A 27,779-nucleotide genomic window follows, 5' to 3' on the forward strand; every position below is an offset into this window, starting at 1 on the left:
TGGCCATGAGGAATGCTGCTGGTAACTCCTTTCAAGACAGGAACCTATGATTTAGATGCGAAGGACGTGAATAGAAATGAAGTGACCACTATCGCCGCTGTTTCCAAGTAAAAGCAGGCAACAACCACAAGCCGATTCTTATAGTAACCAGGACTGCCGGTCGGCCAATGGATGTTCCCGATAGCTTGACGTCACAGCGACGAGGAGTCGATGTAAGAATCACCGGTTCACACCACCTGTCAGCGAGTCGTACACACGCGCAGATGGGTGACAGCAGGTCCTTGGTCACGAGGAATGCCACTGGGAACTCCGTTGAGGACAGGAACCTGTGATTTAGATGCGGAGGACGTGAACAGAAATGAAGTGACCACTATCGCCGCTGCTGCCAAGTAAAAGTAATGAGAGCGTCGCGTCATGATTAGATGATAGCTTTTCGCACGAAAAGCCCCGTAATTTTGTTGTTCTTATCGATTTCTATTTCTATTTTATTTTCTTGACTGTTTCATGTTTTGTTCTTAACTTATTGTATTCTTTTCTTTCTGATTCTAGTTTGAGTGTCTTCACTTTCTTGTTTTCGCTCTGTCAATGTTTTTTTATTTATTTTAAACTTTAGACTCCACAGATTCACCCTGTACAACCCGCCAGATGCTTGGCCGCTCGCCACTGTTGCTAGCGTAACCATCATGAACGCTTTGAAGCCGGTGCGCAGAAGCAGAAGAAGACGAAGATGGCGCAGGACCAAACCGTTATAGAAAAACGCCAGCGCGACTCGTACCCTCAGAGCTGCACTCCGGACCAGTGGGCCGTCATGCTGGACTTCTTGTGTGTGCACACGGGTCTGGGCCGGCCCACGAACGAGATGCGGTCCGAGACGCGCCAGCGCCTGTGGTCCGAGCTGACCAGCTTGCTGAACGCCCTCGGTCCGATCGCGAGGTCCCGCGAGGAGTGGCGCCAATACTGGCAGCAACGGGTGGCCACCGCCAGGCAGAGGGCCGCAGAGCTCTCAAACGCCGTGAGCAGGTATGGAGTCTTGGCTGTCGCTGTACAATTAGAATGCCTGCCTTTTCTGCAAGGCAGCGGATGCTGAAAGGCAGTGGTGGTGTGGTGGTCATGTGACCAGTGTTGGCATATACTGTAGTAGTAAAGGGCCTCTCACCTAGCCGCCTCTAAAATTTCGGTTATACGCAATAAACTTTCATATTGGTTCAATATTAGAGTAGACAAGGGGAACTGAAATTGCGCGTCGCCAGGCTACCAGAAGAAAATCTTCACTGCCAACACCGACACTCTCACTCTTTGCCAGTAGCATTCCTTCCCTGCCTCCCATACCGGAGCCGAGGGGCTGCGTCACATTCACTTCGCGAGCCCCACGCCGTTTTGTTATCCTTTTCGTTGTTAACTTTTTTCGTTTTTTTCTCCAGCCGAGTGCATTCCGGCAATTTCGCTAGTTCTGAACATTTGTCGTCGTCACGTTCCATTGTCAGTGACGAGGAAGGCAGTGGGTCTTACGTTGAGTCGTTTATGCATTATGACCTTGATTCTTTCGGTCGAAGCGTGACTTCTGACCAAAGGCACGCGGGCTTTCATATCGTATTTCTGTAGCTGTTGCGTCGTGGAGCTGTTTGATACTGCGCCGACACCATCGTCGGCGAGTTATATGTGCACCCTAGTCGTGGGCTTGCAATGCTCACACCTGGTGCGGAGTCTTTCAATGTGCTTTGCAGCTAGCCGGTACACATTTCCCGCATTCAGGTTGCCTTTATTTCGCTTTCACTAATTAATCCTATATTGACGAGTGTTGCCTACAGGCAGCATACGAGAAAAAAATTTTTACTTGCCGAGTTTCAGTATAGAGTACTAAGTTTCTGGCTAAATGTCTTCGGCCAACATTGAATGACATGCAGCAAACGCCATTAGTTGGTTTAGAACACCGAACGAGGAGAAAGAAGGTGACAGGCCGATGCAAGATATCCAGCTTCACTGCTGTCACACATGGGATTTAAAGCAAACTAAATAGACACCTATGGTTCACATATGAAGAGTTTAAAGTGAAGCCTTACGTGGCTTGGGGTGAAGCCCATTTCCCGTTTCCTGCCTGGGGGTTTCTCCCTATTGCTGAAAAAATTTCCGCCAAACGTTTTCCTTTGAATTGGCAATGTTTATTCTGGATCTGGTTTGCACAATAAGAGATAAAATAAACATTTTTTCTAGGTGTGTATATGCTTCGTCATTAAAGGGCTAGATACGATCAGCTGGCTTGTGACCATATTATCTGACCCTAATGAGTCTTTCCTGCACTTTCATGGCTGAAAATATGTCTTCTATCACAGCTATTAAATGCCAAGCATTTCTTGGAGAACATGTGCCAATTTTACAGTATCTATCTATCTATTAATTCCGTGGCCCTCAGTCCCCAGTACATGCGGAGCACCTGACCAAGGCGGCGGCCAGACCTGCTACGCGGCAGAGGGTGCTAAGAATCTCTGGGTCCGGACAGGCCGCCAATGGAAACTGAACCTGGCAACGTTCAACACGCGCACCCTCTTGAGTGAGGCTAGCTTAGCAGGACTATTTGAAGAATTACCACGCATTGCCTGGTATATATTGGCCTTAGTGAGGTTAGAAGAACTGGTGAGGCTTACAGTGTTTACTAACGGCCACGTCCTCTGCTACAGAGGCCTCCCAGATAAGAGAGAATTCGTAGTAGGATTTCTAGTCCATAAGGACATAGCGGGCAACATTGATGAATTCTACAGCATTAATGAGAGGGTAGCAGTCGTCATAATATAGCTGAAGAGGAGGTATACAATAAAGGTAGTAGAAGCCTACGCCCCAACCTCCAGTCAGGATGATGAAGAAATAGAACACTTTTATGAAGATGTTGAGTTGGCAATAAGAAAGGTGCATACTCAGTGTACTGTAGTCATCCGCTACTTCAACGCAAAAGTGGCGGAAAGTAGGCTGGTGACCAAGCAATTGGCAACGACGGCATCGATTCTAGAAACACTAATGGAGAGATGTTGGTAGAGTTCGCGAAAAGGAATAGGCTCTGAATAAGGAATACCTTCTTCAGGAATCGCAGCAACAGGAAGTGGACCTGGAAAAGCCCTAATGGAGAAACAAGGAATGAAATAAATTTCATACTCTATGCAGATCCCAGCATAGTGCAGGAGGTAGAAGTGTTAGGTAGGGTAAAGTGTAGTGACCATAAGTTAGTGAGGTCTAGGATTTCTCTCAATCTGAATAGAGAAAGAGTGAAATTAGTCGAGAGGAAACAGGCCAACCTAGATGCAGTAAGGGTAAAAGCAGACCAATTCAGGCTAGTGCTCGCAAACAAATATTCAGCTTTAGAAAAGGAAGATAAAAGACAACATAGAGTTAATGAATGAAACCGTAACTAGGTTGATCTCAGAAGCAGCAATTGAAGTGGGAAGTAAGGCACCAAGGCAACCAGCAGATAAGCTCTCCCAAGAAACAAAGGACCTTATAAAGAAACGACAAAACATGAAAATGTCCAACTCAAGAGATCAGATAGAATTCGCTGAACTGTCAAAACTGATCAACAACAAAGTAAGGGATATTCGAAATTATAACGTGGGAAAGATTGACGAAGCTGTAAAATATGGATGCAGCATTAAATCAGTAAGCAGAAAGCTTGGCATAGGACAAGGCAAGATGTATACACTGAAAGATAAGCATGGTAATATCATCATCAATTTCGATTACATGGTAAAAGCAGCGGAAGGATTCTATACTGACCTGTAGAGTGCCCAAAATAGCCAAGCTACTTTCATTAGAAATAGTGATGAACCGCATACAGAAGCTCCTTCTATAACTAGCGATGAAGTTAGAAGGGCCTTGAAAGACATAACCTGGGGAAAAGCTGCTGGAGAAGATAGAATAACAGTAGATTTATTCAAAGATGGAGGAGATAATATGCTTGAAAACCTTCCGGCCTTTATACTCAATGCCTCACAACTTCAACTGTACCAGAGATCTGGAAGAACGCCAACATTATACTAATCCATAAGAAGGGAGACGTTAATGAATTGAAAAAATATAGACCCATTAGCTTGCTTTCAGTATCGTATAAAATATTCACCAAGATATTTCCCAATAGAATCAGGGCAACACTTCACTTGAACCAACCAAGAGAACAGGCTGGCTTCAGGAAGGGATATTTTACGATGGATCATATCCATGTCAACAATCAGGTAATCGAGAAATCTGCGGAGTACAATCAACCAGTCCATATGACTTTCATAGATTATGAAAAGGCATTTGATTGAGTATAGATACCAGCAGTCATAGAGGCATTGCGTAATCAAGGAGTACAGGAGGCATACGTGAATATCTTCGCAAACATTTACAAGGATTCCACAGGTACCTTGGTTCTCCAGAATAAAAGTAGAAAGTTACCTACCAAGAAAGGGGACAGGCAAGGAGACACAATCTCTCCAATACTATTCACTGCATGCTTCGAAGAAGTATTCAAGCTCTTAGACTGGGAAGGCTTTGGAGTGAAGATCAATGACGAATATCTCAGCAACCTTCAGTTTGCAGATGACATCGTCCTATTCAGCAACAATGGAGACAAATTACAGCAAATGATTGAGGACCTTAATCGAGAAAGTGTAAGAATTGGGTTGAAGATGAATATGCAGAAGTCAATGATAATGTTCAATAGCCTGGCAAGGGAACAAGAATTCAGGATTGCCAGTCAGGCTCTAGAGTCTGTAGAGGAGTACGTTTATCTGGGTCAATTACTCACAGGGGACCCTGATCACGCTAAAAAAATTTACACAAGAATAAAATTGGTTTGCAGTGCATACGGCAGGCATTGCCAAATCCTAATTGGGAGCTTACCACTGTCGTTGAAAAGAAAAGTGCACAATCATTGCATTCATGTAATCTGTCATGTAGGTCATGAAACAGCTGTCTACGTCTTGGCAGCAAAGCAGGTAGGGCCGTGAATACGGACAACCTGAGGCCCATATCACTGACTTCGTGGGCGGGGAAGCTTATCGAGACGATGGTGTGGGATCACCTTTCTCTATTAGAGCACTGCACGCGTGTCCATGACCAGGCCCGGCCTGTAAGAAAGAAATTCTTTTTTTTACTTACAGATTGTACCGTATCTGCCAGCCTCACCTTCTGGAGGTTTAATCGGCTGCAGTATATAAGCAATAAAAGGCCTAAATCTTTGTTTCTCCCACGGGAACATCAGTAATCCGGCCCATTGCCTGTGCTGCTATTTTTCCGCTGGTGCGCATGCACTTACCCTGATTTGTACGATATGGTACTATGATGTCATTTAGCGTGCAAATATACAGGCTGTTTCATTTTAGCTGAACCAAATTTTTACAGATTCCCTGTCGCAGATAGCACAATTATAATCCTTGATCTAAACTACTCGATGCGGCGGCCATTACTTACACGAGAAATCATAAGCCGAATTGAAGAATTAACATAATCACGTAGTCACGTAATAACATAGTCACGTCAAGCTACATATGTAGCTTGACGTGACCCAAAAGACCAGGCAAGGCAATAGTACAGCAAAAAGTGCGCGCACATGCGCAATAATTCACATATATTTCCAGCTCTCGCTGGAATTCCTCATAGACGAAATAGCTATGAACGGAAAGACAAAGAATATTTCCGTCACGACGAGTTAACAGAATTGGAAAAAAGTTTTATCAGAATGCATTTCAAAGAACACTACAATAGTAATACTAGCTATACAAAACAACGCAACACCAGCTATACAACATAGCATGAGACTGAATTTTACAAGATTAACATTTGCTATGAAAACGAAACAGGATGTACATTATATATTCAGAACCATACACAGAGGCAGAATAATAATCACATCAGATACATTACAAGCAACCAAAGTATGAGCTGAGTGCTTTCTTACAGATATTATCGACATTTTTGTATTTGTTCAAAGTGAATGCTAGGTTATGTATTAACGACTGATGCTTATAGAGTGTTCTGAAGTATGGAATTTACCATATCTCAGGATTTCTTGTGTTCGCATTAATGCGACGACACTCTACGGAGGCTAATTGTTTTATGTAGTTCCACGCTAATTCTGACATGGATTGCCTAAGGGATGATCAAAACGCCTAATTGAATATTTAAAATAATTACGTTAATTAACTTTTTAATTAATTATTTTACGGCACATCTTTCAATCTACGAACTATTGCCGCTGAGTTCGCAAGGCGTATCCACTTGGAACGAATTCTTAGGACTGAACCAGTTTCGAGATATTAATTTTCAAAGTGTCCGACGAAATGCATGGGCGTTCCAGTTAACTTTTTTCGGAAAACGCTGTTGTATGCATTGAAGCACAAAAGTAACTGGCCTTGTGCAATGCAATAGTATCGACACTGGTAATAGTGCAATCGCAAAAGCGGTAACATGGAAATGGTTTGAGGAGTGGTTCTTTGTATAATTTATTTTTCCTTACGCGGAAACAATGCTCGTTTTTTGCGGAAAAGAAAGAAATTAGCGTAGCTTGCACTGGCGGCGCAATGCTTAAGAGACAGGGGAGCTGATCGGCACCTAGCTAGTCCTGGCTTTTGGGCTAAGCTAAGCACTGCCAAGTCATCGCCAGCATTTCCCAGAATATATTTGTTATTGATTTATTATCGATTAGCTATTGATTGACTATCAATTGTTTATCGCAAGATATTGGCCATGTATTTGGGCTAGGCTAAGCACTACCAAGACATCCCCTGCATTTTCGCGAAATTATTGATTATTGACCGATTATTGACTAGCTATTGATTGGCTATCAATTGCCTATCGATGATTGACAAAGTTTAAGTGTTCCCCACCATTCTTAGCTAGACTTAGCGAGGCTCAGCTTCGCTAGTTCACAGGTGTACGTGCCATTGCGCGTGCATCCTTTCTGCACTGCTGCCAGGATCGGCTCACATTTTTGAATTCAGCAGACATATTAGGCACAGCTGAAACAGCTCCGCTGTTAAAAATGAGAACTTCATCTGTTTTACTATTTTCTTTGATAAGATATACAGTCATCTGATACAGTCAAGAGAGCGGTGTGGATCTGAGAACAAACGAGGATAACCGATATTCTAGTTCACATTAAGTTGAAGAAATGGAGCTGGGCAAGCCATGTAATTCGTAGGATGGATAACCGATGGACCATTAGAGCTACAGAATGGATACCAAGACAAGGGAATCGCAGTCGGGGACGGCAGAAAACTAGGTGGGGTGATGAAGTTAAGAAATTCGCAGGTGCAAATTGGAATCAGCTAGCGCTAGACAGCGGTAATTGGAGATCGCAGGGAGATGCCTTCGTCCTGCAGTGGACATAAATATAGGCTGATGATGATGATGACAGTCATCTTGCACGTTTCACTTCAGCTTGGCACAGAATGCATCGAACCATGCAATGCATAACGGTCGCGTGTGCTCGAAGGCCTACTTAGGCCCATCAATGAGCGGGCTTGAGTCTGGCCCGGGCCCGTGGCTTCAAGCCCGAGTCTGGCCCGGGCCCGCGGCCTCAAGCCCGAGCCCGGCCCGGGCCCGGCCCGAGCCCGCGGTTTTAAGCCCGGGCCCGGCTCGAGCCCGCCGACAAACGCTGGGCCCGTGCAGTGCACTATTCTTTATACCTGGAGGGCAGCGGCTTCTGTGCAGCCACCATGCTCGGGTTTCTTTCGCACATGTCGTGCACAGGGCATCCTCCTCCAGCTGCACAGGGATGTAATACGACCCACAACTATAAAACACAATGACAAAGCCATCCTCGCCCTTGATCTCAAGGGGGCTTTCGACAATGTTAAACACGGTAGCATCCTGGCCAACTTCAGTTCCACCGATTGCGGGGCTAAGACCTAGGCATACGTAAGAGATTTCCTCTCTAAGCGCCAGGCCCTTCTTCGGGTCGAGGACGAGGAAAGTGGCCCTTACACGATGGGAACACGGAGTATCCCTCAGGGAGCGGTGTTATCACCGCTCTTGTTCAACATAGCTATGATGCGCCTCCCAAGTCAATTGGCCCGGTTGGAAGGCATTCAACACGCGTTATATGTCGATGACATTACAATCTGGACCACTGAGGGGAGCCTTGGGGAAATGGAGGACCGCCTTCAGCGGGCCGCTTCCATCGCCTAGGCGTATGCCATCGACTGTGGGTTCCAATGTGCTCCAGCCAAATCAGAGCTTCTGCATCTCAGAGCGAATCCAAAGGATAAATCAGCAGTACACATCTCTCTTTCGGGAGGTCCTATCAGAGACGTGGAGGAGCTCTGGATTCTGGGCCTGCTCATTTACCACAAACTCAGACCGGACTCCACTATTGCGAAACTCAAGAGAGTAGGTGAACAGGTAGGGCAAATGATCCAGCGCGTTTCCAACAAGCGGGGCGGTCTGCGAGGCAGGGACGCGCTTCGGCTAGCCCATGGCTCCATGACTAGCCGGATCCTCTACGCATTACCGTGTCTTCGCACTGCTAAGCAAGAACGCGAGCATATAGACGTCATCATTCGGAAGGAACTAAGCGAGCCCTGCATCTCCCGGTGGCTACCTCTAACGCTAAACGCAACGCGTTGGTTGTGCTGAACTCCTACCAGGACTGGCTGGAGGCCCACCTCGTGACCCAATACACGCGGCTCATGCAGACAGCCCCCGGGCGTCGCCTGCTCAACTGCTCACACATCCAACACGCTTGCACTCCATAGGAGGCGGAGCGTATTCCAGAACTGTGGCGCCATATGCTCTGGGTCTCTCCGCTCCCCTGTAGCATAGACACCGACACCCACGAAAGCATACGACATGCGCGGGCTCGGGCGTTTGAGAGACAACACGGTTCCCGACCTGATGTATACTATGTAGACGTAGCAGGGCCGTTGCCCACGGGATTTTACACGGCTGCCGTCGTTCACCGCGAAAAGCACGTTGATGGGCTCTCCTTCCAAGCCCAAAATTCAGCCCGAGCTGAGGAAGTAGCGATAGCGCTTGCTTGCCGCGGACCCCAATTCGAGAACCATCATCACGGATTTCTGTAAAGCATGTGATCATTGCTTGGCCGGGGAGATCTCCCCCTTAACCCGTCAAATTCTAAGACGGGCTGCGACTCATCCAACACCGAAATATATCATTTGGGCTCCTGGCCACCAGGGCTTACCAGTTATTGAGGCAGCTGACGCGGCTGCCCGAGCACTTACTCACCGGGCTCCTCTCACCCCAGCTCTTCTGGCTCGGAGGCAAACCTACCGCTGCTGCGGTTCAGAAATTAGAAAACATTATAGCGATAACCACTTCCTTTTTCCTACTCCTGTAAAGAGTCTGAGTAAGGCGGAGGAGCGAACTTTAAGGCGCCTGCAGACAGGTACTCTACTCTGTCTTGCAATAATCAAACATTTCGATGCTAACACAGATAGGCGCTGCCCTCACTGTGGGGAGACCTGTGATATCTTCCACATGGTGTGGGCATGTACTCAAAATCGCCACGTCCCCGCTACCCCTACCTCTTCCCGAGAGGCATGGGAAACTGTCCTTCTCAAGTGCTCCTCGCTGGTATCCCAACGGGCTCTGGAGAAACGGACGCGAGACGGGGCCTCGTCATGCGGTGCCCCAGACTAGGGACTCCGACCATGTAGCGGGGCACTCTGTGGCCCCAAAACTATCACTATTTCACAAATAAAAGATTTTCACCACCACCACCTACGTCTTGGCGCTCTCATGGTCGTTTCTTTAAATTGGTATGTACCAAAATTGGCATTGGTATAAAGAACATATATGATAGGTCATGAAATAAATGTCTTGACATGTATGTCATGTAGGTCATGAAACAGCCGCCTACGTCTTGGTGCTCTCATGGTCGTTTCGTTAACTTAGGAGTTAACTAGAATAGGTTCGGACGTTTGTTCTAAGTCAAGGCAACACTAAAGGATGATGGTAGAATATGCAGTCATGTGCATTACTCAGCAGAAAAGACTCAACGATATAAGATTAACACTCAAAAACCACTGCAATTGGTTCGGACGTGGGTATTAAGTGAACGAAACACCAAAAGATTATGTCAGAAGTCATAGTCAGTAGCATCACTCAGCAAGAATGATAAACACTAAAAAAACCACTAGAATGGGTTCAGACGCAGGCACTAAGTGAAGGAAACACTAAAGGATGATGGTCGAAGTTAGAGTCATAAGCATGGCTATAATGATATGTCATGACAAAAATGTCACGACATGCGTGTCATGCAGGTCATGAAAGAGCCGCCTACACTTCGGTGCTGCCATGGTCGTCTCGTTAACTTGGTAGGCTCCCCACACACTGCCTCGCACAACATCGATTCAAACAGCGTGGGATCTGCCGGCTCTTGTTTACGATGACTCCCATGCGTAGCGCTTGGGCTCCCCTAACTTAGCCTAATAAAAATGAAACGCCAATAAACTGAATGACGTAAAGTATTACCGGCTGCTAGCAATGCACTACGACACAGAATATGCCCGCTCGCAGTGCCGTAAAAATGAATACGAGAAAACATTTCTAGCAAGATTATACCAGCCCTGGTAGCATGACCTCAACTATCTAACGAGGATCAACAGCTGGTAAACATTCCTTTAAGCGGCCCTGCGTCCTGCTGGCAGAATATGCAATCCGCAATGCCTGGCTCGGTGGCCACGTGAAAAGGGCCGAGGCCTCAGTATTGGCGTTGGTCACCGCGAACTGCGACCACCCATTTCTACGTGAAGCGCGAAGCCGGTGCAGTACACAGCCACATTGAGGAGGAGGACAAAGGCATTGAACAGAGTTAATTCATCCGAGGACCACTCGAGCCGCGACGCACGGACGCGTAATCATGCGGCTATTCTCATATTTCGCACGTTTTCTTTATAACGCGGAAAAAAAATACGCGAGGAATAGCACACCGAAATCAATTGAATCGGGTGTATTACAAACAAAATTATAACTTTATACAAAAATTCGCACCCTCAATTTAGTAATTAAAAATCGCTAATTAATCTAGTCGAATTATCGATAGTTAAATCATAGGAAAAAATCCTCCTGGTGCGGTACGTCACTGCTCTGACATTGGCGTTACGTCCAACTAATTAAAATCGCACACTAGCTTTCATCAGCAGACGGTGGGCTAATGACAATCTGCTATTTCGCTTCTGAGCATTGTGGTACACCATTGCGGCCGCAATACCTTTGGACTGGAATGTAAATAAAAGGAAGAAAAATAACCCGTGTGTGTACTAGGTCCAACTTAAAAAAAAGGTTATCAGGTTTAACACGCGGTAACCACGACCTGATTAAGAGGCACACCGTAGTGGGGCACTCCAAAATAATTTGAGCCACCTGGGGATCTTTACCGTTCACCTAAATGTGGGGTGCACCTATGTGCACCCCAGCGAAATGTGGCTGCAATGGCCGGGATTTGATCAGGACCAAGATAACAAAAACAGAAGTGAAATACGGGATTTTTAAGCTAAACAGTGCAGACAAAAGTAACTTCCGAGGGTTGTGCCTTTGCTTGCTATAAAACTAAATAATATTTAAGCTAGACCGATACTCGAAACATCTGTTCTCATTTGGCTTGGCGGCATTAAGGAAAGGCTTTCGCAGTTTTCATCAGTTTAATACAAGATCGGTTGCTCCTAGACGACGAGAAATATTTTTGCGTCAAGAGGTAACATAAAATGCGAACTGATTCCGCTCCCCTTTACCTGAGTTGTACCATAGTGTCTTAGGGGAGACATTTAGCAGACACAATTTAGGGGAATGTCTCTATCATATGTAGCGGTATATATTGAGCTGGTCGATTCTGCATGAATGAAAGTGTCCTTGTCTTATCCTTGTGTGCCCTTCATTTAAGTCGTCCAAAATTGCGCTATTACGTTTTTATTCGCTATCGAAGGCTTCCATCTGGCAGTGAGAAACGAGCGTCACCCGTTGGGCTATCCGAAGACGACGCCCGTGTGCTGAGCGTCGTCGGCGACGAGGTGGCGCTGGAAGTCGTCGAGGGCCACGTGGTGCAAAAGCGTCGGGAGCGTCAGTCCCCTTCCGGTTCATTGTACCCGGTACGTACTATAAAAGCGCAGCCAACATTCTTCTTATCTGGCGTACCTTTCCGCATGCTATTCCAGTAAAGTTCCTTCCGGTCGCCGTAGATCATGCGAAGTGCAACAGGTAGCACAGCACGCAGCCAAGTAAACGTATGTGATTTTTAATTAAAAGAACGAAGGAACGTCACTGAATACAGGAAAGAACTCGGCGAATTTTGAGGAGGAAGAAACATCGCTTAATACACAATGACATGCGTAGTGCGAAATTCCGTGCTCGAAATGAGAAAAAAAATATTTTGCAGGCCCTTACATTCTGAAGTTTCGTGGAGAATATCACGCAAAGAACGGTTATAAATAAACCCAACGAAAACAGACAAGGACGATTGATACTGTCATCGTTCTGATTCTTATTCCAGGCTTCCTCTGAGTACTTCTACAGCTGTCAAGAACCGTTAGTTTTTATCTTTACTCGCTAGGCACTGTCCGTAATTTGCTTCTTGCGATTCGGCGCTTGTAGAGTTCATCCTTGTCGGTATGCCATTTCTGACACATTTAACGTAAGTTTCGGTCCACGTAACTTTTGCAGGTTTGTTCTAGATCCTTTAAAGCTTCAGCAAGTGCTTCAGAAGCATGTGTAAATATCCAAGGCCTATGCTGCCCGCACACTGTGGTTTTTTCAAAGGAATTTGTGCATCTATTTCAAAAAGAACCGCAGACGCAAATCGCAGAGAAGCGGGACAAGTATAGTAGTGTAAACAGTACTATAGTTACAATTTCTTTACGACCGCGTTAAAATTCGCAATGTACCTTATGGTGGGCGCGTTGGAGCGCGTTTTACTGAAAAGTGTGACCAATGTGACCATACCTAATTAATAAGCGGCCCAGACATTAGCGAGGCCTTCTTTTAGAGCTGATCCTGATAGGCTGAGCAAAAACTATTTTAAAATATTCTCACAATTTCGCCCTAAAGGCGAAGCATCGATTGCAATAGCAAATAATTAGATTGCTATGCGAAGTCAGGATAGTCGTCTTATCGGCCGTATCAGCTTGTAAACATTGGCTTACTAACTAAATTAACAAGCATGGAGTCACGCGCGCACAAACAATCATGAACACATCTCACTCGATGACCGCTCACACTCGCTGCCCTGTCGGAACGCTGACATCAAATATAAGGGGCAGCAAAGCTGTAGCAGCGAGCAAATTACCGCTCGTGCTGCTTTTCGCTTGAACGCGAACACTAAGCGGCGAGAACATAGCGCGCACGTTGCCCGCAGTCCTCTGATTCGAGACTGTGCGCCCACTGCAAATTACTTTCAAGAAATCACCGCCAATCCACTTATGTGAAGGCGGTTGGTCAGCGAAGCTGTAGACGTATTGCACCTACCGTAGGACAACTTCTCAAACACTGATCCTATGATGTGCGCCCATTACGCACCTTGCTCTTCTAAGTGATATATGATACTCGATGCATGACCAGTGCTAAACAGTTGGTTGACTCGGATCGTTGAAGTAACCGAAGCTCTTCCACGAAGACAACAAAAAAGTGGGCCGATCCTGGTGACAGTCCAGAAATGTCCAAGCGCAATGGCACATACCCCTGTGGACTCCGGGTGGTCGGCTCTGGAACCTGTAACGCGACCTTGAACTACCCTCGTCACACCTGCGGCCCAAAGTGTTCACAGGCACACGTGCAGAAACAGATACCACGATCGGATCTTAGCCCAAAAGGCCGACCCGCGTCGGCCATGTGTACTTTCGCACCGCCCTCTCAATGTCGGCGTTCCAAGCCCTCCCGTATCTAGTTTCCTTTCCTTCCGCTCTCCCTTGGTGGCGGTGCCATCGAAACGTCACGCGCGTCTAGTTTCCTCCCGCCCCTCGGGGCGGCGGTTCCATCGTTCATGCGAATGTATATTAAAAAAAGCAGGGAGACAAGTTGCCGTTCTCCATTTTGAATTTCACATTTTGAATTTCTGTGTCGTCGTAATAGGGAGGTCCCAAAGAGCAACGCACCCACGAAGAGGGACGTCCCGCATGCTCGTGCAGTTTTGTGCACGATCTTCATCGGTGGTGCTGCCGCCCGCCGGCGACGATTCTCGTCTCTGTTCCTACCGTCGCTCTTCGAAGGGGCGTTGCTCCTCGAGAGTCCGGACTGTACGCGAATATGATGGAAATAGTATAATAATAGCAGAGGTGATAAAAGAAGTGTGCGTGCCTATCGTCACGATCGATGACCACCGATCAAGACAATTAATGTTTTCGTACCTATGCCCAAAATTTTGTATCACCTCTGTGTCGTGTGCTAAACGGCTCCGCTGGTCACCCACCTTCACAAATTAAAATGACTGATGATATTTCTTTTTGTGCGTGTGTTTCCTATCGAAAAGAAAGCTGCGTTGTATGTTTGCTTCACGCCTCTGCCAATTAGAGGGAAAGGGCCATTGCTCATGGCCCTGCACTGCCGCCGGCATCCACCCACCTGGATTGTCGATAGACGTGACGAAGGCGAAAATATCCCGGGATAATAGCGAAAGACAGCTTCGCTGTAGTATGGTCCGCGTAGCCGCGCTCAGCCGTGCCATACGCAGCTGCGGCCGGAGCTGAAGACCCGCCAAGCCCCTGAGCACTCTTCTCTATGACGTCATGCTAGTTAGGTCGAGTTTTCCATTGCCAAGCCGGCGTGACGAAAGCGGTGACGTCAAAATTACCGAGGCTTACTCGGGAGCTTCCCTATTAGTATCTATGATAGTCAGGGAAGGTAACATGAGGTCATGGATGGAAGTGCACGGGCCTGGTGCCATTTAGGAGTCGTTGGCGAAATGTCTCAATACGCATGCTTCGCGAGGACTTTATAACTCGGGTGAACGCTCAGCTGCGTTGAATTGAACATTTATGCTTTTGCATTCACAACTCATAAGGATGCCTTAGGTTTTCTCGGATGTTTTGTGCATTTAACTGTATAAATGCAGAACCGAATCGCTCACCGCAATTTTTTTCTTGCTAAACGTCCAAGTTTACCCTCAGTTCTTACTGCTCACGGTGACATAACATGGTAGACCTGTAATATTTTCTGTTCTCGCTGTGTTTCATGACACCGTGACGGCTGTTAGCTTTCGCGTTTCTGTTGCGTCTAGTTTTCTTTCAGCTACACTGTGTTCCTGTTTCTCCTCCACTTGCTTTGGTTTTCTGGCTATGTTGCTGCAGTCGACGTCGCACCCGTCTAAGAAGTCGATGCATGGCGGAGGCGCTTCTAAAGTTGCGTCCACTCGGCGCAGCTGCCACTCAGGAGAAATTTCCGGGTCGGAATCGCCTACTTTGTGTTAGTATCTTGTTTCGCTCATTCCCGTCTTTAAATAGCGCACGCATGTCTGCTATTCTCAGTTACATAAATGAGTCGCGTTCTATGGAGCAGTTTTTATCTGTCAACATTAGTCAACTGTTCGTCCTTCGAGTATTCTGACAGAGAGAGGAAGAAGAAGTGATCGTAGCGATCTGCCTCAGCTCCGATCTCTCAGTGTATCCCTGTGATTTTCTCGTGATTTCTGAAATCAGAGACAAGAACACTGGGGGACGTTTTCCCTTAGGATGGGGGATAAAAACCCCTCCCAGCAATGGGGCCCTGGACGACCACATCCTTGTGCCTCCGATGTGAGTGACCGCTTCGGCCCCAGCGTCGTCGACATTGATACTTCCTATGGCTATTCCACTGAATATATGGCCTCGGATAGCGACTTCACCGTTGTCTCAAGCCGCCGTTTGAACAGGAAGATCAGAAGGACATCACCGACCGGTCGGCAGCCACCGAAAAAGGCGAGTGGCATGCGGTCATACACAATCTCGTATGTACCAACAACGACGACAGACATCTTGAACTCTCTGATTAGGCAGAGCTTGACGGAGTATTTTGAACTTGTCGCCCCTGGCCAAGTTGAAGAGATACGTATAAATGCTCAAAAGAACATCCTGTCTGTGGAAGTCAATACAAAGACCATACTGGACACACTAAAAGCAATTGGTCAGTTGGGCAACATTCTGGTCCGCGCATTCTCCGCGTATGACAAGGAAGCTACAACAGGCGTCATATACGATGTGGACGAAGACATTACTGACTCGAGCCTTGAAAAATTGCTCTCATCGTCGGCTCCTGTACTTGGCTTTCACCGCTTTGGACGGTCCCGATGTGTGAAAGTAGTGTTACAGTCGGAGACCTTGCCTACACACGTCAAGGTTGGATACGTGAGGCATTCAGTACGTCCTTACGTGCCGAGGCCTCTCCAATGTCATAAATGCTTAAAATTTGGGCATGTGAGTGCAGTTTGCAAAGGTGTGGTAACATGCAAACGATGTGGTGGATCTCACGAAGATGATAACTGCAGCGTTGCTGCAAAATGTCCAAACTGTTCGGGCGCCCATGATGCTACATCAAAGGAATGTCCCAAGATGAGGAACGAAATAAGTATCATGAAGAAGATGGTTAGAGACCGTTACAAACACAGAGAAGCTGCAAGCGCTGTCCAGCGCCGTAGGCGTCGTTCACGACACCGACGACGACGACGAAGCAGCAGTGCTCATCAAGTAGAAAAACCAACACCCAAAGTACAGTCTTCATCACCTCCTCGCCCGATCTTGCCGGCCAGAAATGAAGACACGCGTACTTCAATGCCCTTACAGAACGCGAAAGTGCAAGGTCACCAGTCATTAGCCCCGAATACATCGGAGGCAGAATGGCCATCGTTACCATCGAGACCCACGTGTACGCCTCCGTCGCACAGTGCTGCTGCTTGCAATGAAGAGAATCGAAGGACGGATGAAGTTGACGTCAAGGCTATGTTAAAACATTTGATGGGTTCGATGCGCAAGATCCTTGGCAACCTCAACAGCCCGGCTGCTAAGGCTGCTGTACAGCTACTTGAGGTGTTGGAGCCACTTCTAGTGGTTCTTCAATAAGCGAATATGGCATTGATGTTTGAGGAATGCATACGTCAGTCGCTTGTTATGCAATGGAACGCCAGAGGTCTACGTGGTCGTCTGCCGGATTTAAGACAGCGTTTGTTTAAGTACCATTTTCCAGTTATTGTTATATGCGAGCCAAACATGGATTCCACGTTCCGTATCTCTGGGTATATCCAGGAATGGTCTCGCAGCGACCAACGTGCAAGCAAAGTACTAGTTTGTATACGCCGCGATCTGACATACTTTCGACATGACATCATGCCGCATACTACCAATGATTACGTATGCCTGACTATAACACACAAAAGGCGAACGTTCTCTGTAATTGGTGGATACATCCATCCAAGAGCGAAGATTGACTGCTCCTACCTGACGTCTGTGCTGCAAACCGCACGAGGTCCGCACGTTGTGATTGGTGACTTTAATGCACATCATCCCATATGGGGTAGCGCTGTAGTGAACTGTCGTGGTAGAGATTTGGCCGACTTCATGTGTAATCAGGGACTCAGTGTGCTCAACGACGGGTCACCTACATTCATTCGTGGAACTTCTTACAGCAGCTGCCTTGATCTTACTTTTGTGTCCAGAAGCCTTCTGTCAACTGCATGTTGGTCCACGGATGTAGAAACTCATGGAAGTGACCACCTCCCAACATACGTTCAATTTAGCTGGTTCCGCCGATCAGCCTCACGATGCATACACCAAACAGACTGGACTTTGTTTAAGGCATCTATCAAAACCAGATGTCAGTGCCCGCCTACACCATCCGAGGTTGAGGACATCATTTCTACTTCTCTGCGTGACACAACGAAACAAGTTAACCTACCAATGCGCAGATCAGCGATCGATTCACAATACGAGGCTCTTCGTGCAATCCGCCGCCGCGCAGAACGACGATACAGAAGAACGAAGTCTCCGTCAGACCTTTCAGCCAGTCGCCGAGCGCAATGACACGTTCTTAGACATCTCGACAAGCTTGACAGGCAGCGGTGGCGGACGTTCTGCGGCTCTCTGGACCCAAGACAGCCTTTATCTAAGATCTGGCGGGTAGTACGAAGTCTGCAGACGAGTCCACAACAAAGCCACCCATTCCGTGCCGTGGCTCTACATCAAGGCCGGAGCGAACTGGAGGTGGCCAATGACTACTGTAAACTTGTGGTGGCTACCTCTAATACCGAAATTGAAGCTCTTACCACCATAGCGCCCCCGTCACCTGATGAGCGTCTCGAGGTGCCTTTTATGAAGCAAGAACTTGACGCTGCAATTTCAGTCTCCCGACGCTCATCGGCTCCAGGTCCAGACGGAATCACGCACGCTGCACTCCGTCATCTTGGCACAGAAGCACGACAAATCCTGTTGTCCTATTATAACATCTCGTGGGAATCAGGAAATGTTCCTGCCAATTGGAAATGCAGCCGCATTATTGCACTGCTCAAACCAGGGAAGTGCCCTAATGAACTTTCATCCTACAGGCCGATCGCCTTAGCCAGCTGCGTCGGCAAAGTAATGGAAAGGATGGTACTGTCTAGATTAGAGTGGTTCTTAGAAAGCAATAACTGCTTTCCCCAATTTATGCATGGATTCAGAAGAGGCCGATCTGCCATTGACGGTGTGGTCAACTTGATCTCCGATATTGAACAAGAAGGAAGTCAACGCAGATTAGTCGGGGCAGTATTCCTTGACATTAAGGGCGCCTATGACAATGTTCTGCATTACGCGATCCTTGATGCGCTTGACGATTTAGGCATTGGTGGCCGACTATATAATTGGATCGTTAGTTATCTCAATGACCGTACCGTATATATGTCGACAAGCGATGGAGACACCGGTCACTATAATATTCAATGCGGTGTTCCCCAAGGAGGAGTTCTCAGTCCGACTCTCTTCAATGTGACATTGATTGGACTTGCGTCTGAGCTTCCCAACACAGTAAAGATTAGCGCGTATGCCGACGAAATATGCATATGGGCATCTGGAGCTACGCGTCCGCAACTGCGTGCGCGTTTGCAACGTGCCGTGACTATTACAGCCACGTACTTACGACGTCAAGGCCTCACACTTTCAACTGAAAAATGTGCAGTGCTTGCCTTCACGCGCAAACAAATGACTAAATATCCGATAGTCGTTAAAGGAACGTCGATACCTTACGTAACACACCACAAGTTCCTTGGTGTAACCATCGACCGTGAACTATCCTGGTCAAGGCACGTCACTGCACTGAAGTCAAAACTGAAGAGTTTTGTCCTTGTGCTTCGGGTGGTGGCAGGAGCAAGATGGGGCCCGTCGGAATCATCTCTTCTTCAATTGTACCAAGCCCTGTTCGTAGGCTATATATGATACAGCATGCCGGCGCTCTCGAACATGAGACCCAGCTGTGTGCGGACGTTAGAGAGCATAGGTTTGCGCACGTGCTTGGGCCTACCACGCTGCATCTCAACGAATGGAACCATTGCGGAAGCTCGGGCTTGTCCCATCAACGTATATATGCTCTGCGAACCTCTTCGAGTGCACCTACGCTTGTTGACCCGACATAGGCAACATCCCCTATCAGCACTCCCTGCCACACACCCAAACTGCAGTTTTTCAAGAACTATATTGCGTCATGAAAACATTCTGCCGTTTAGATTCTCTTCCCCATGCATTCCTAGTGCACCTCCGTGGGTGCTGCCTACACCGCTTGTTAAACTTCAAATCCTGGGATAACGAGGAAGTCCTGTGTTTCATCCATTGGCCTTAAGCAACTTACCCTATCGCACATTTTCACAGCATACAGTGGTACTTCCCACGTGTATACCGATGGCTCTGTTACCCCATGTGCCTCCACCGCAGCCTTTGTCATCCCGCAAATGTCCATCGCTCGACGGTTTAAATTAGACCACAAGTCCACTTCAACTGCTGCAGAACTTGTTGCTATCCGCGAGGCAATACGATTCCTTGCAAGAGAGCCTCCTTGCATATGGACTTTATTTTGCGACGCCAAACCCGCTCTTCAAGCCATTGAGTGCGTTATGAGACAAGGCCCTTATTATATTTTAGCTCTAGAAATCACAGAGCTTCTCGACATTGCGACCAAATGCGGTAACCACGTCACCTTTCAGTGGATACCTGCACACTGTGGCGTGATAGGAAATGAACAAGCAGACGCTGAAGCTAAAATAGCTGTAAATAATGCGCCAGAAGTAAGCATCGCGTTCTCACGAACAGCCACGAATGGCCTGCTTCGGTGCGTCATGCGGAACTCTACACTTGAGTACTGGACCAATCCTGATCGACGACACAAGAGACTGCACAAATGGGACCCAGAAATGAAGTTCCGCATGCCTCATAAACTGAAGAGGAGCATAACAAGTCTGCTACACCGGATTCGTCTTGGTGTTGCACTCACGAGGCGTTATACGCATATCATCGGCTGCAGTGACACTGGTCCCAACTGCGATCACTGCCCAGTGCCAGAAACACTTGAGCACATATTTTGCTCATGCCCAGCGTACGCGCGAGAACGGCAGAGCCTCATTTCAACTATTCAGCGAGTGACTAAAAGACCAATGTCTGACGAGATTGTCTTAGGTCCTTGGCCTGACGCCAACAGCGCAGCTGTGGTCATCGAAGCGACTATAGCCTTCCTTCAAGCCACTGGACTCCATGCACGGCTATAGTATGACCTCAACGGGATGGACATGTACATACGCACCTCCTAATCATCATTCATCGCTCTTTTTATCCCCTCCCCCCTTCCCCAGTGTAGAGTAGCAGGCCAGAGCAAACTAACGCTCAAGCCGACCTCTCTGCCTGTCTTCAAATAAACCTCTCTCTCTCTCTCTGACAGATTACGCTGCAGTAAATTGCAGCCTCTTTTTGTGCGCCTGATTTGTGTGCATTCTGTACTCTGAATATAGGACTGAAAAGGGAGGACTCCAAGGAAACCGTGTTATTTGCAGAGTCCGTGCGTACTGGAAGATATAGACAAGCACTATATCGCTAAAAGCTGGACTGTGTATTGTTACTGGCATTATGAAACATTATTACAGCGTTATGAAAGACGAAGAGAAACACGGAACACACAGTGTGGGGGCTGGATATTAACTGCTTTTATTGCATCAACTATTACGAGCATCGGGCACACTCGCGTCACAATTAGAGAGTACATCACATGCCGGAATCAGCCATCAAAGCGCGTGCACTACGCATTCTCTTGTTCAAGTAACATTTTTTATTTTTTTTTTACTTGAGATCCCGGTAGAAGGTGTTGTAATGCAATTATCGGCTTCTTGTGTGCAATAATGGAGTAAAGTCAGGTAATGTCCAGCGCCAGTCCACTGCATTCTGTGTTTATGTCTTCTTATTCCTTAGCGTGGTAACGATGTTTGCAAGTAATCAGGCGTAGAGCCCGCATCAAAGGATGTAGAAACGCTCTCTCTCTCTATTCGTCGACACGCAGCATACCAGGCTGTTCCCCAGGCGTCCACTGCAGCAACCGAGGCCACGACTTCGCGGAAGCAGCGCACGCATGACTATCTCGCACGCCTCACGGAAGCCCAGGAGCGCTTGACTCAACTGAGGGAGCAGCAGGCAGCTGAGGACACCAATTTTCGTACCCAAGTGCTGAGGCGCTTCGAAGAGGTGCGAAGGCCGCTTCGCAATTTAACGCCTTCAATTATGGTCAGATGTGAGCCATTTCCAGCGCTTCGTAGGAAAGAAGAAACAGCGTAGAAACAAAAGAGGAAACGGTAGACTGGGCAGGAAGGACGCTGGGCCATCCAGATGTGTCGTCATTTGTCTGTTCTACGGTGTTTCTTCACCACCATGAAGTACTGGAAATGTCTCCGATGTCGGCGTTCTCACTATAGCTAAGCTTTCTGCATTATATATTGCGAGATATTGGCTTGGGAACTTTCAGAACTTGTATCTCGTCTAAGTAGCAATCAGCCTCCCTTTATGATTTAGCACCAGCTCACCTACTCGAAGAGAAATATGTTTCAGCTGCCTACCTAAAAGCAGCACCCCCGCTTCTAAACAGTAATAGCAACGGACACGTGACTGTTCATGAGTATATTAAACCTTATTAGGGTCGCCACCCTGCATGAACGGTGGCGGAAACAAGCGCCAAATAGTCCCCGCGATACATTTACACCGGTGACGGCGCGTTCAAACGTGTCTTTTGTCGCTTTTTTTTTCTTTTTCCTACAAAGAGTGGCCTAAAGTTCATCCGCAGGAGCACCTCCAGAGGTACTCAGCGTGAGTTTTACAAATTTTTACACTATGTTTACGAAGAAAACAAACCTCACCAGTTCTTCTAACCTCACTAAGGCCAATAATATCCCAGGCAATGCCTGATAATTCTTCAAATAGCCCTGCTAAGCTAGCCTCACTCGATAGGGTGCACGTGTTTAAAGTTGCCAGGTAGCACGAGATTGCGAGATCGAATCCCGGCCGCGGAGGCCGCATTTCCATGAACGCGAAATGCAAAAACGCCCGTGTGCTTGCGTTGTAGAGCACGTTAAAGAACCCCAGGTGATCAAAATTAACCCGGAGCCCTGCCCTATGGCGTGCTTCATAATCAGAACCGCTTTTGGCACGGAGAATCCCAGAAAGAAGACCGTTACCAGGTTCAGTTACCAGTGGCGGCCTGTCCGTACCCGGAGATTCTTAGAACCCTCTGCCGCGTCGCAGGTCTGACCACCGCCTTGGTCAAATGCTCCACAGCCGCGGGTGACTGAGGAAATTCCTGTTCTGGTGAGGGAGTGACTTTGTTGAAGCTTAGTGGGTGTTCCTAATTTGGTTGCACCTGGATTAGTATTGCCCCACAAGCTCTCAGCGATATTTTTTGCCGGTGTCAGGCGCACTCCATGCCTGAAAATGTAGTGGACTGGAGTAGGATTCGAACTTACGACCATTCAGATTGGAAAAATAGTGAATGGCATATTGAATAATGGAATGTATATGTGTGAACATATTCATTAACCACTGCTACATAATGGACTGTCTGTTGCCGACCCTTCGTTATGTATGGTTTTCGTCGAGGATAAAAACAAAAATAAAATAAAAATAACCTATTCGACAGCGTTGTATCGCTAACCTCCCAACAAAGGACTTCAACCCCGCAACGTCGGGAAGAGTGAGTACTGCTCGTTAACCAGTGACAAAGAGTAACGTCGCTTCCTGGTATAGTAAGTTTCTCACACGTTATTTACGCACACCATCCGCAACTCACACGCAAACTTACGCCCACTCTTTTGTCAATGTATAGGTGCACACTTGAATCAAATCGCCGAAAACATGGGTGACGGCGAGCACACCGACAGCAAACGAATATTCGAAATTGAACATTTCGGACGGTGCAGATAGTAAGCAGATAACTAACCATAATACATTTTTAATGCGAAAACATTATATGCCCCATGAACCGTAAATTCCGGCGAGCATCCGGCGTTAACATCCCATGGGGTCAAAACCCACATGACCAAGTGATGACGTCACGTTCCCGGCGCTGGACCTGCTGCGGCTTGCACTATAAAATCCCCCGATGAACTGCCACGGAGTGGGGTGGACGCCATGGCCGACAACCGAAAACATTGCCTAATTCGAAAATTGAGTTGACCCACGTTAAAAAACAACCTAGCCCACTCCCAAAAATTGACTTGAACCACCCACAAAATTAACTTGACCCACCCACAAAATTTTGGTCCTACTCCCCAAACCTGACTTTCGTCCAATTCAAAAATTGACTTCACCCATGTTCAAAACCATGTGGTGAACTCCACGCCAAAGCATGTGGTGGCGTGGAGCAGAGGTAGAATACCCGGCCTCAAATCTGAAGGCCGTAAGTTCGAATCCTACTCCAGTCCACCACATTTTCAGGCATGGAGTAGTGCCTGACACCGGCAAAGAAAATAAAAATATTGCCGAGAGCTACTGGGGCTATACTAGTTCAGGTGCAGCCAAACTAGGAAGGCTCACTAAGCTTCATCAAAGTCATTCCCTCACCAGAACAGCAGTATTCGGCCGCTACCTCCCTCATGACTCCGACAATTAACCCATGGCCCTCAGTCCCCAGTGGCAGCGGAGCTCCTGACCAAGGCGGCGGTCAGACCTGCTACCGGATACAGAGGCTCCTTCTATAACTAGCGATGAAGTTAGAAGGGCCTTGAAAGACATGACCAGGGGAAAAGCTGCTGGAGAAGATGGAATAACAGTAGATTTAAGTAGCTTGCGGCCCTTTATACACAATGCCTCACAACTTCAAGTGTACCAGAGAGCTGGAAGAACGCTAACATTATACTAATCCATAAGAAGGCAGACATCAAAGAATTATAGACCCATTAGCTTGCTTTCAGTATTGTATATAATATTCACCACGATAATTTCCAATAGAATCAGGCCAACACTTGACTTCAGCCAACCAAGAGAACAGGCTGGCTTCAGGAAGGGATATTCTACGATGGATCATATCCATGTCATCAATCAGGTAATCGAGAAATCTGCGGAGTACAATCAACCTCTCTATATGACTTTCATAGATTATGAAAAGGCATTTGATTCAGTAGAGATACCAGCAGTCCTAGAGGCATTGCGTAATGAAGGAGCACAGGAGGCATACGTAAATATCTTAGCAAACATCTACAAGGATTGCACAGCTACATTGATTCTCCACAAGAAAAGTAGAAAGTTACCTATCAAGAAAGGGGTCAGGCAAGGAGACACAATCTCTCCAATGCTATTTAATCCATGCTTAGAAGAAGTATTCAAGCTCTTAGACTGGGAAGGCTTATGAGTGAGGATCAACGGCAAATATCTCAGCAACCTTCGGTTTGCAGATGACATTGTCCTATTCAGCCACAATGGAGACGAATTACAGCAAATGATTGAGAACCTTAATCGATAAAGTGTAAGAATTGTTTTGAAGATGAATATGCAGAAGACAAGATAATGTTCAATAGCCTGGCAAGGGAACGAGAATTCAGGATCGCCAGTGAGCCTCTAGAGTCTGTAAATGAGTACATTTATCTGGGTCAATTACTCACAGGGGACCCTAATCACGAGAAAAAAATTTACAGAAGAATAAAATTGCGTTGGAGTGCATACGGCAGGCATTGCCAAATCCTGACTGGGAGCTTACCACTGTCGCTGAAAAAAAAGTGTACAATCATTGCATTCTACCGGTGCTAACATATGGGGCAGAAACTTGGAGGTTAACAAAGAAGCTGGAGAACTAGTTAAGGACCGCACAAAGAGCGATGGAACGAAAAATCTTAGGACTAACGTTAAGAGACAGGAAGAGAGCGGTGTGGATCAGAGAACAAACGGGGATAGCCGATATTCTAGTTGACATTAAGCGCAAGAAATGGAGCTGGGCAGGCCATGTAATGCGTAGTATGGATAAACGGTGGACCATTAGGGTTACAGAATGGATACCAAGATAAGGGAAGCGCAGTCGAGGTCGGCAGAAAACCAGATTGGATGATGAATTTAGGAAATTTGCAGGCGCAAGTTGGAATACGCTAGCGCAAGAAAGGGGTAATTGGAGATCGCAGGGAGAGGCCTTCGTGCTGTAGTGGACAGAAAAAATAAGCTGATGATGACGATGATGTTCAAAACCGACCTGCCGTATCCTAGAATTGACTTGGCCCACCCCCAAAATTTGGGTGGCCCACCCTCAATATAGACTGAGCAATGACGAAGTGATCCCGTCAGGTGACATAGTCACGTGTCCAAGTAGTAACCTTAAGTTGCAAGGTGACATGACCAAGTGATGACGTCATGTGCAATGTGACATGACATGGACGTCGAAATAGTATGGACGTCGATTTGATCCGCCCAGAATACTTACGCATTGAATGCACGTAAGAGACTAAAGTACGTGCCTCTGTAGCTATTGCTATAAGCGGTTACAAAGTGCCCATCATCTACTTTCCAAGCCTTGTGCGCCGCAAGAGCAAATCTATCACCACTGCGCACACCCACGAGCGATCAGGCAAAAAATAAACATCAGATAGTGACCGCACTGAGGAACTTAGTACGAGTGAGAAACATGGCAAGCCACTGTTTCCATGTTTTTGGCAAATAAAGAACCAAGAGCAATACACACTGATCCTGATTTAATTGACAAGTGGAAAGTTTGGACAGCTGGAATAAATTTATAGCTCCGCTTTTAGTACAAGTACTGTATACGCTGGTTGCGCCGTTTGGACAAGGTGTAATGAGCTACGCGAGCATTTACATGTCCACTGGAGCTGTGGTCAAAGCTTCATGTCGTCCCCCCAGTTATCGTCAACGATATCCGCAAAAACAGGTCTGCTCAGCCGCGCCGGCCGTCATGCACTCATTGGAAACACGGAGGCAACTGAGGCAAGCAATGGACGCGTGACCACGTGATCAAATATGGCGGCGCCCACGGGATCGCCTATAAGCGCTGCCGAAGTAAGACGATACAGCGTACGACCAAAACGTTTATTCTTACCCACCGTGGTAGCTCGGTGGGTATGGCGTTGGGCTACTGGGTCCGAGTTTGATCCAGGCTGCGACAGCCACATTCCGTGGAGGCCCGACGCAAAAAGCGGTTGTGCACCGTGTATTTCTTGCACGCTAAAAAACGCCAAATGGTCAAAATCCATCAGGAGTGGCGTGCCTCCTAATCAGATTGTATATGTGGCATGTAAAACCCCATAATTTAAATTTTGTTATAGCTAGGTGGGGTGATTATGGTTGTCAAGCAATACTTTATAAATTAGGGAACCTAAATGTTCCGTGTTGCGATGGAGACAAATGTAGCGCACCGTACATTAGGCTGGCTTTAATTGGTGCTCTGCGCATGGTGCGCAAATTTAACGAAAAAAAAGGAGACCTTATGAATAACCAAGGTGAAAAATTTTGCTTCACAGGCTCAAGCCACCACGACTCGCCAGATAGCCATCGCGGAGCACCAGGCGCGGGTCATGGACGAGCTGGCGGCAACCATGCAGAACATCTTGAGACTACTTGCGAGAGACAGCCAGCAGCCGCCTCCAAAACACTCGAAGCAGTGATCTCAGCTGATTTTCTTTTCGTTTGCTTCCATTGCTCTCGTATTGATTCACGTAATCAATTCTACACAAGAAAGGCTCGCTCATACCGTACACGTATTGTTAGTAAAATAGACGGACAAAATAAAATCTAATTGCGCATGAAATGCTTCCTTTTTTTTCGCCTTGTGAGCAGATTTGGAGACCGAATCCTCACTGCCGCGAAATAGATCATTAATGAAATAACAAACTAAAGAACAGTTAATAGAATCTGGATTACATTCAGCAAAATACAATTGACGACCGGCGTTCACAATACGAGCTATCTAGCGACAGTCTAGCAGCTGTGGTCCCATCATCACGCCACGTGCTCAACAGGGCCATCCTGCTACAGTAATCGTACAGACGAATGAAAAACATTTAAAGCGCGTATTGCAGGCACTCCCACGTCATAAAGGGAAGCTTGCCGACATCCTTGAAAAGAAAAGCAAACACTAGAGGCACTCTAACGTTACTAACCTCTAGGGTTGAAATTTGGCGGATAACAGAGGAGTTTAAGATGCGAAAGATTCGCAATCAAGCGTCCGATCGAAAAATGGTAGTATTTCTCCACATCGGGCGCCTCACTGCAAAGCATGCGCCGCCCCAGCCGCTCGTTCCACTCGACCGTATTCTAGTACACTCTAGTTTTGGTACGCGATGTCACCTCCGCCGCCGCCATTGAACGACCCGACCCTCCGCCAGTATGGTGGCGCCATCTAGTTAAGGTGCC

General features: G+C 47.1%; 1 protein-coding gene across 1 annotated transcript; it reads left to right on the forward strand.

Annotated features, from left to right (window-relative positions):
- Positions 1–696: 696 nt before the first annotated feature.
- Positions 697–27,031, forward strand: LOC125944083 (uncharacterized). The gene is made up of 4 exons (XM_049663905.1): positions 697–1,020; positions 11,909–12,075; positions 21,448–21,629; positions 26,888–27,031. The coding sequence occupies exons 1-4, from the start codon at positions 728–730 to the stop codon at positions 27,029–27,031; spliced, it is 786 nt and encodes a 261-aa protein (XP_049519862.1). The 5' UTR covers positions 697–727.
- The last annotated feature ends 748 nt before the right edge of the window (positions 27,032–27,779 follow it).

The sequence above is a fragment of the Dermacentor silvarum genome, chromosome 3 (genome assembly GCF_013339745.2).
Source record: "Dermacentor silvarum isolate Dsil-2018 chromosome 3, BIME_Dsil_1.4, whole genome shotgun sequence".
Taxonomy (NCBI): domain Eukaryota; kingdom Metazoa; phylum Arthropoda; class Arachnida; order Ixodida; family Ixodidae; genus Dermacentor; species Dermacentor silvarum.

Bases quoted from the DNA above. Each gene is read 5' to 3' on its own strand.
- LOC125944083 (XM_049663905.1), top strand. From the start codon at position 728: ATGGCGCAGGACCAAACCGTTATAGAAAAACGCCAGCGCGACTCGTAC. The intron at 1,021-11,908 runs GTATGGAGTCTT...TCGCTATCGAAG, and splicing joins CTCTCAAACGCCGTGAGCAG to GCTTCCATCTGGCAGTGAGA. The intron at 12,076-21,447 runs GTACTATAAAAG...GTCGACACGCAG, and splicing joins CGGTTCATTGTACCCGGTAC to CATACCAGGCTGTTCCCCAG.